The sequence below is a fragment of the Hippichthys cyanospilos genome, chromosome 13 (genome assembly GCF_059441005.1).
Source record: "Hippichthys cyanospilos isolate Australia breed blue-spotted pipefish chromosome 13, RoL_Hcya_1.0, whole genome shotgun sequence".
NCBI classification, from domain to species: domain Eukaryota; kingdom Metazoa; phylum Chordata; class Actinopteri; order Syngnathiformes; family Syngnathidae; genus Hippichthys; species Hippichthys cyanospilos.
In genome coordinates, this window is record NC_142381.1 from 4628093 (window position 1) to 4637955 (window position 9863).

Below are 9863 nucleotides of genomic sequence, written 5' to 3' on the forward strand. Positions count from 1 at the left end.
GTAAAAGACATTAAAGTGCATTTTCATGACACGGGGCGAACCTTGTGAGAATAAGCGGCTCAGCAAAATGGATAGATGGATGGATGGGGGTCCAATTTAGGTCCTTGTCAGATGTTTTCAACCTCTTTCAACACACCTTATTCAAATAATCACGATTGCTATCAGTTTGCTGATGACCTAATTGTTTGAATCAGGTGTGTTGGAGAATTGATAAAGATAAGATAATTGATAATGAAGACAAGATCTTATTGCCCCCCCAAAAAAACAAAAAAAACAAAAACATTTTAAGTTAGTAACCTTCAATCATCAGCCACATGCCAAATATTTAATATTATATATGAAATCAATCATTCAAGTGTACAATATATGTTTTGTGTAATAGTTTTTTCATTTATAACATGATATCATTACTATAGGATTTGTATTAAAAACAAAACATAGCAAAGATTTACAACACTTGTGTTTGATATTCCTTGGAACCCCACCACTGTTTTATTTGTCACATTACATGTATTTCTGCTCAATATTAATAGTCGGTAAAGGAAATAGGGACAAGGTCGACTTGACTTCTCCAAACATCTGAAGCTTGTAGTTTCCACACAACCAGACTGCCAGTGCACATTAATGAGCAATCATGAATAACAAGTAATCTTTTGGAGCATCTTGTTTTCAGTTTGAATGGATAGAATATGTCGATGCAGTGAAAGTGCTACAAATCAGGCAAAATAAGACAAGATTATTGTGAACATCAATTGTAGGCCACAATGCTGATGGTGATGTCCTTTTGGATGGTATGAAGGGGAAGTTCCTCTCCTGAAGGCAAGAGGAGCAGTGGGAGCAAGTGTATTTCAGGCAAACTGAGGCTAAAGAAGTTAAGCAAGGATAGTGTCCTTTTTCTGTCCATTGGCAACTGGTTGAACAGGCTCTTCTTTCCTTTTCCACATCAGCCTTATTCTACCCATTGTCTACTCATTTGACACAAGAAGGCCAGGAGAGCCCGCCACAGGAAGCGGAGACAATAATGTAAATGACAACCTTAAAGTGGCAAAGAAAAAAAGTTAATTTTTGAGAGTGAAGTCACATTGTGCACACTATTTCACTTATAGCAATGCCTTTCCAAGAATAGCGAATTAAAATGAGCGCCGACGGAGTAAAACAACTGAATTTGACTTTGTACCAACTAACTGCTTGTATCATTGTCCTTGCAGGACACCTACTGTACATAATCCATTGTGTTCAAGCAGATCAAAAGTAGATCAGCGTCTGTAGGTACTATTATTACGGTGCCTCTAAAACGTGCAGTGTGCGTTGAACATCATGAACACAGACGTCTACATACCTTGAATCATAAACACCGCAGACAAACATGTTGCAAAGCACTACATCTCCTCTAATTTAAAAAACAATGAAATATCATAATCAACCTTATGAGTTATAGTTACTCACCAGGCACACCAGCACAACAACAAGAGTCAACTTGAGGTTCTTCATACACATGGCTCGGGCTAGATTGCGACTTGTGGTCTTAAATGTGACAGACTAAATTAAAAACAGAAAAAGGTGTTCCATCAGTTCACATATATAGCAAGCTGTTATTGAGTATAAACACACACACAAGAGGTTTTCTGTCATAGTGTGGACATTCTGTTGACACAATGCATTTTCTAGAGCGCAAGTGTTGAAGGCCAATCCTCGAGGGTCGGTATTCTGCATTTAGCACACAGCACTTTCATATTTGACTGACGTCATGACTGCTTCTTTGTGAATTTATTGTCTTCTGTAGTGTGTGTCGGTAGGTGGGTGCCCCCAGGTGTTCAAAATCAGACACTACAGCACCATTTTATTCTGTTCAAATCTTTGCACTTCACTGCAGTCTTTGCAAAGAAGTTGTACAACCAAAGATATTGATTGAAGCATTTTCATTTCTCTGGATATTTGTGTTTCATTGCATTTATTTGTTTATTTTTAGGTCATTTTATATGTTAAATACAAAATATGTATTTTATGAACAAATGATTTTTTTTAAACATTTCCTTTTATTTCATGCAATTTAAGGGGAAAAATGCTAAAACAGTTATTTTCCTATATTTATCTTTATTTTTTTTAAATGTACTTTTCGACAATATACTCACAGTTAACCATTGCTGTTTGGGTTCAGGCTGGCGTGCATCTCGAAAATCTACATATACTGTAATTGATTTTATAATTTGGTCCCCACCATGTATAAAACAAAAAACAAAGGCACGTGCGCATGCATGCATGCATACACAAGATAAAATACTTACAGAATCAACCAGATTTTCTGTCTTGTCAATCAACAACTCCAGTTTCTCTCCTCTCTGTGCAACCAAATCTGCATGAGGAGATAATTTAAGATTTAAAAAATACTGTATTTAATCTCACAAGTGAAGCCTTTGGTATGTGTAATTTGGATGGCAATAATTAACACACAAAATCATTTTTTGATCATACTGAAGCAACACACCAAATGTAATCAAAATATTTTCCAGCTGTTGTCATCCTTTGGTTAAGCCCTCTAAATTTCGACAAAAATGCTTGTTTACCTAATAATTGAAATTCTACCTTTTATTTTTACTTTAGTCGTATTATTCTTAAGTACTAGTACTCTTATTTAAGATCACTTTTTAGGCACTTTATCAGCTTCTGATTGCTGGAGAGATCATTTCTTTGGCACTGCAATACATAAACTTAAAAATGATTTTAATCAGTGCCAGACTTGATCTATTTCATGTTTTGTATTACATTAGATGTTAATGTCTAAACTTTGTCTGCAAAAAAAACAATAACTTAACATCACAGAGTGTATTGTGTCTGACCTTGGAGGTGTCACGGTACATACAAACATAAGTGAAAATATGAACCACTACATTGATAAGAGACGTACCTATGTTGCGGACCATAATGCCCTTCAGGTCATCCACTTGCATCTGTGTTTCAGTAAGCCGATCTGACCCCCGGGGATCCGAGTGGTGTTTCTGTGGAGAAAAGAGCAAACAAAACAAGAAATCACATAATGTACTTTCTTGAGGATAACACACTTCTAAAAAAAAAAACAAACAAAAAAAAAACATTTGAAAGGGGAAGAGACCATTTAAAATTTTGAATGTACTGTACGATAGCTAAGGGTGGTGATTGGGTGTGTGAAAGGTTTTGTGGCAGGCAAAAAGTTGAGGGCACCAGCAAGCCTGCAACCTTAGTGAGGATAAGCGGCTCTAGTAAATGGATGGAAGGATGGATGATAGCTACAGAAGTGGAATTAAGTCTTCATAAAAAATTAAAAAAAAACGGAATACTTAGGGTACTTTTGTCATGTTTACCATCTGAGCAGCCAGGGTTGATGAGAACTCGCTATTCATGGCATACGGCAGGGCTGTTTGCGCTCGGGACCCATACGTGGTCTGGAAACGCCTCTTGATCTCATTGAGAAAGGTGAATGCACGAGACCTTTCGAAGTCCTTTCACACACACACACAAAAAACCAACATAAGAATAAATTCATAATATTCGGAATTAAGAGTCATGAAACCCTTCTACCAAGAAGCCCACCTTTGTGAAAATAACTAGCACAACTGAAAACTTTAAATACACATACTACAGTACACATTACATTGGTTGCATGTGTTTTGTGAGTTTTGCAAAGTGGCTTAAAAGCTAAGCAGGTTAAACATGATGGCATGAATCAATACTTACATCATCGGTGATACACAGGTATATTATTCTGTCATGGCAGATGTAATGAAAGAGATAGCTGAAAGATAAGAGGGTGTTTAAAAAACATTATTTTACATCCTACCACATACTCTGTGTTAGAGAATATACAGATAAAGACCATGTAAAGTTAAGATAATTTGACTCTGAAAGAACAATAGCTAACTTGTATTTGACCATTATTTGTAACTCGGACCCTCTCTAATTTACAGTATTGCAACACAATTTTTGGAAATGTCAGTGTATAACTTAATCACGTATAGTGATTTTTCTGCAATGCACACGCTTAGCATGCTATTGTGATACTACATTGACAGATAAATGCAGAGCCAGGTGGAGTTAATAGGTGAGGTTGAAAACGTCAAATACGCGTGTGCATAAAATGCAAATTTACCTGCCATGGCTGTATGTCAATTTGTTATTTTCGGACGGAATTTTGGCTAAGATCTGTTCAGTCACTTCGAGGAAGTTGCCGCCACACCATGCATGCTTGGCTAGGATGGTTGTTCCACGGGCCACCACGGCGAATAGAATTGCCATAGTTACGGTTGGATCTGACAACACAAGAATTTGAAAAGATCAGGGGAGATGAAACTGAAACGCCCTTCGAACGTTGTAATGATTACTTGAAACGAAAACGTCTGCGTCAACATTCAAATGAGACAGGAAATATTCCCACTCAACTGGTAATCTGTTGACAACACTAGATCCCAATGCATATACGCTCCAATGGCAACAGAATTTCACAAACAACTTACTCAAAAACGTCGATTATAAACGGCGTCCAAATAAGCGCATTTACGCAAAACCCAACATCTCACAATACTTCCAGACCTAGCAAATCCCTTGCGAGTGACTTCTGCTTTGTAAACTAAACCCGAACCCCCAGACCGGAAACGAAATCGTCGGGTTGTTGGTTAATGTAGTCCAAATTATATTTTTAAACGTGTGTTCTTATGGAATTGGTTTAATTTTGGACTACATACATGAACTTGTTTTGTGTGCGTCCTCTTAACATTACGTCATGAGTTTGCGACACACTAAATTGTTTTTATCCTCTTTTTGTTTTTATAGGTTTTTTATAGCATATTTTCTACATGACTTGATATATGTTTACTTCTAAATCGAAGGCTAATGAAAAAAAATCACAAAAACAAAATTTATTACCTGTTTTCAGAGTTTTTTCAGGCGCAAAAAATAAAAAAAAAAACCTCACCTAGCCTTTGCCTGTCAGACAAAATTACGGGTTTGCAAAAACTTCCTCCTGGCCGGCAGTGCAAGCGTACAGCATGGCTGCTGAAGACGAGAAAAAACGAGTTCTAGAGATGGTAAGAGACTCAAACGTCGCGCAACTAAACCATTTGTCAATTTATAAACTTAATGTAAAGAATAACCTGCCGACTTCCTCGCTAGACGATGCCTTTAGCGATCTTTCCGAAACTTCACACAAAGATTTACTAGATAGTAGCATCGCCTGCGTCTAGCAAATGCAATTGCTACGTTATTACACGTTGAAAGATGTGTAATTTCAAACAAGTACCGCTTTTCACAATACAGTGCTGGTTATTTTAAACCCCTATAATTTAATGGAAACTGCACAAAGTATTTAATGCCTTTGTGTTTTAGCCTGACACGCGACGAGTTACCCACTGGGTGGCGCTGTTATTTAGGGACATTGAAGCCCAGTCAGTATTGAGCTGTATTATTTTGCTCTTGGGTTTCAGGTGCAAGCCGATGGTTCCGATGAAGGCAGTGTGACATTTGTGATGCACGGTGAAGACCACACCCTGGGAAACTCTCTGAGATATATGATCATGAAAGAGTCAGTGTTTTAATTTGACCAATTTTTGCAAAGCGGTTTGGGTAGTTGTAACCCACAGTTCACATTGATTTGATGTTTTCCTTTCTTTATTTACACTAGCCCGTCTGTTGAGTTTTGCGGCTACACCATCACCCATCCATCAGAGAGCAAGATCAATTTTCGCATTCAGACAAGAGGTAAATCGTGTTTTAGACTATTTTTGTTTCTTTGGCAAGACATATGTGCTATATAGCAAGTGTAGACATTTTCTTTTAATTTATTACAAATCTATACAGGCTTTCAGAAACACTACACTCCATTTTCACGAAAGAGTAAAATATTTTGCTCAAAGTTTGCTTAAGGCATTATTTTCAATAAAAGAAAAGAGCAGGCTGAACTACCGTCCGAGTCCATCCTTGTTCACACACAGGAATATTACTAAAACTGAGATGTTCATGTAAAAGTTATGATTTCTCATTTTGATTCCATTAAGAGTTATCTCATGAAAATTTATTTTGTTCTCACTGAGCTACTGCAACCTCAAGCCGTCAATATAAACCTTTTTTATTGGATTCAATTTTGTTTACAAGCACGCAGTGGAAAAGAAATCAAACTCTTTTCTACATTCTATGCAAAATATATAATAACACAAATCTACATGTATTTTGCAGACATTAGTGCAAATGCTATATTGTTTTGATAATTAGACATTTTCAAAATAGACTGTGAATTACTTCTTTACTCATATTCACATTTTATTTTACAGTATATTCTTTTGAGGAAAGTGTGTAACATAGACAGAGAGCTGACATTTTCTTGCAGCACTGTAAACATAACTAAGTGAAGAAAAAAATGTCCCATGGCTTTTAGTAACCCACACATTCCACTTTGAAGGAGCAATCGCTTCTTTTACAAAATGAAAATATATTTTTTTAAACCGGTCACATCACATGAATGATCTACAAACAATGAAGACAACTTGTTGTCTTTGGCCTAAGGAAGGGATTCTTCAATAATTCTTGGCCTCAAGAAGCAGGAAGCATGTGCCTTGTTTATTGTCCTTTTATTTTTGCTTTTATTCATGTTTATTATGCTTTATGTGTATTAGGTATGGCACTGCATCTGGGTCAATTAGGAAACTTCTTTTTCTTTTGCATTATAAATCTACCCTTTCCTTAAACAAGCGAAGGCTCATTTATATAATTTACTTTGACATCTATAATGATCTCATTTGCTACATTGTAATTTGAGTGATTTATGACTCTCTTGCTTCAGTTTGTTGATTGTTTCCCAGAAACTAAAAGACAGCTTCACTACACTGACTTGTGTTACAAATAAACCATCTATGTGGCGCAACTATTTGAGGATACAGTTTTAGATATTCTTATACAATTTTTTTTAAATATAATGATCTTATTCATGGCCGGTGTGGCAAATGGGGGGCGTCAAAATGTTTTCTTTCCTGGGGGGGTTTGTAAACGCTAATTGAGAAGCACTGATTTCATGCTTTGTTTAAAGTGGGATTGAAGAAATGTCAACTATGACAAACATTGTTGCTCTTACTAACTTTCACTAATGCAAACATGATCATGTGGTTGGGACCTGAGTCGGATTAAAAAATAATGTGGGATTGTGATGTTTGATGTCAAAATCAGATACATGAGACATGAAACAAAGGTCATCGACCTGCATTATGAGCATACCTTCGTGCAGAAATCATCCAAACATTTTCAAATGTATAGTTTTATTTCGATAGATGTTTTGGTTTTCTCTATTGATCTAATTTTGCTTTTTAATTTCAGGCAAAAAAAAATATTTTGGTGTATCCGTAGTCCCGCATGGCTGCAAAGAAATAATCGAATGTTGCAAATTGAAGCTTGGGTGTTTGAAATATTTGCCTCTTTAGAGCAGTTTTAGGATTGACTTTGCAGTGTTAAAAGATTGGTGGCCTCCATTGTGTATCAGTTGTTTTATGTTGGTGGTAGAACATTTCCTAACATGTATCTTTTTTTTTTCTTTTTACCCAGATGGATCTCCAGCCGTAGAACCTCTGAGAAGGGGCCTGACTCAACTCCGGGATGTTTGTCAACATGTTCTCAACACCTTTGAGGTAAACCTTCACTGACTTACTGGTAAACTCAATAAATGGTAACATAGAAAAACTTTCGGCCTCGGTTTATGAACGGAGCATCTTAACAAATTTCCTTTGGTCACTGATTTTCTATTGAATTGAATCAATAGATTTTTCTCAAACATACTGTATTGTGAGGTCAATTGCTTAAGAAAATGGATGGATGGATGTTGTACAGTATATCATAGAAACAATCAGCCAGATATGCAATAACCATTACCATGCCTGCTTCAGAATGTGCATCTTAAATAATCTCTTCCATCCCACAGTTGATCATGACACGCTTTCTCTTAGAACTCCAAAGTCTGATCCAAAATGTGAGAAAACTTCAGCTCTCAGATATTTGGGGTGGCTTGCCAGGAACGTCACATCATATGCTCAATGTATGCAAAGACAAGCTTTGAGGTTGTTTGGTTGACCGTAAGAGTACTGGATGAACCTTGGATTGTCATGAAATTGCAGAATTTTTGCTGCATGACCTCAAAAATGACAAATTTTCCTGGAAAACAATATTGTCTTTGTTTTCTGAGCTCAGCTAAGACAGTGAAATAACACAAAATACTTGTATTTTTAAGGGTCTACACTAGAGCAGTTTCCTCAAGAAACCTATCAATACACAGTGTGTGCAATAAAACAGTGGAAATTGCTGTTAATAGGTTAGAATAAAAAGAATATAATGCCTTTATTGTAATGTTGTTCGTATACAACGAAAATGAGAACTCTGCTCTAATCGATGCATGTTAAATAAATATGAACAATAAATAGAATAGAAATCATAGTTGCACAGAAGTACAAACATTCTTGATCTTCTCAGTGTGTTCCTGTGTTGTTGCTGTTCAGTGTTCCTCGGTCTAGGGAAAAAGCCTTCCCTAAATCTGGCCACCAGCAGCTGCTCGAGATCCGGACTTCTCAGGAGCTTAAACGAGTGAACTCTTTCAACATAGGTCCCGTTGACGATGAGTGCGGCAGAGTCTCTGTTGTGTTTACAAAAGTCCAGGATCAGTTCTTTTGTCTTTGGGGCGTTCAGACTCCATGCTCAACATTATTCCTGAGTTGAGCGGTGTTCCGGGTATGTCCCACCGGGAGGAGGCCCTGAGGACAACCCAGGACACACTGGAGATTCTATGTCTCTTGTCTGTTTTGGGAACCCCTGTGGATCCCACAGGAGGAAAATAAACTTCTACAAACACCTCCGGTTAAACCTAATTCATTTCCAACATACAAAAAAAATATTGGACATGTATTCCTGATAATAGTTATCATACCTCCCGGTCCTTTAAATTTGGTCTGGGGTTGTAGCTGAAGCTGGTTATATTTTAACTAAGCTTTTGTGCTGTGATTACTTTGTGTGCGACTGTCATCTTTCTTTAGTGTCAGCCGGCACTGCTCAGCTTGAACTTTTTGAACCCATGGCAGGGGCCCTCAGCAAAAAGACTTGTGTCAATTTCACAACATAAGTTGAATGTTTTGTTCTCTTGTTCCAGGCAAAAGTCGAAGAGTTCAAAGAGAAGCAGGAACAACCCATGGAATGAAGACCTTCAAATGAAACAAGCTATTATATTTTTCTGTATATACAGTATGTGTATGTTAATTATGACTTTATACTTTCGGCACCTTTTTCTTGAATTTTTAGCTTGAGACATGGAAACATTAAACTTCAGAGCACAAAGTCAATTTGTTCGTTTTTTTTTTTTTTTTTACTAAAAATATTTATTCAAGTCCCCCAAGTCTAGACACTTTCTTTGATATGTCTTGTCATCATTGTGCCCTCAAAGGGTTTTTAAAATTATTTATTATTGATGTAATCTTGAGAACACAAAATTGTTCACATCTGTCCGTGAGGTGTTTGCAGTATGGAGAAAACTTTGGACCTTCAGCTTTAACAATTAGCTGAAGAATGTGGTCCAAGTTAAGGAATGAGGGTACTGAAGTGTAAGGGTATATGGGATTAATCAAATCCGTCTGCCGCTCACATGTAATAGCATAGATGTGTGTGTAGTAGACAGCTTTGGAAACTCTGGTACACATTGACTTGTCAACACATATTTCATGTTTTTTCAATAAGGATTTTATATTTTGTAACAATTATCTTGTCCTCCTGGGGCACATCTAAATGTACAATTTGCATTATTGATGAACATCTATTGTGATGGATCCGCTGTTTTGTAGTTTGTTAGGCAGTGCTCTGGTTTGCCTGCGTCA

The 9863-nt window shown here is 36.9% G+C and overlaps 2 protein-coding genes across 2 annotated transcripts; one reads left to right on the forward strand and one right to left on the reverse strand.

Annotated features, from left to right (window-relative positions):
- Window positions 1-122: 122 nt before the first annotated feature.
- Window positions 123-4623, reverse strand: vamp7 (vesicle associated membrane protein 7). The gene is made up of 8 exons (XM_088431557.1): window positions 4488-4623; window positions 4124-4283; window positions 3712-3769; window positions 3339-3476; window positions 2906-2996; window positions 2286-2353; window positions 1447-1539; window positions 123-1035 (listed from the first exon to the last, which is right to left on the reverse strand). Exons 2-8 carry the CDS (start codon window positions 4267-4269, stop codon window positions 970-972), a joined length of 660 nt encoding a protein of 219 aa, XP_088287683.1. The 5' UTR covers window positions 4270-4283; window positions 4488-4623; the 3' UTR covers window positions 123-969.
- Window positions 4624-4994: 371 nt separating this feature from the next.
- On the forward strand, window positions 4995-9335 carry polr1d (RNA polymerase I and III subunit D). Its single transcript, XM_088431764.1, has 5 exons — window positions 4995-5057; window positions 5454-5551; window positions 5651-5727; window positions 7558-7640; window positions 9146-9335. Exons 1-5 carry the CDS (start codon window positions 5019-5021, stop codon window positions 9191-9193), a joined length of 345 nt encoding a protein of 114 aa, XP_088287890.1. The 5' UTR covers window positions 4995-5018; the 3' UTR covers window positions 9194-9335.
- The last annotated feature ends 528 nt before the right edge of the window (window positions 9336-9863 follow it).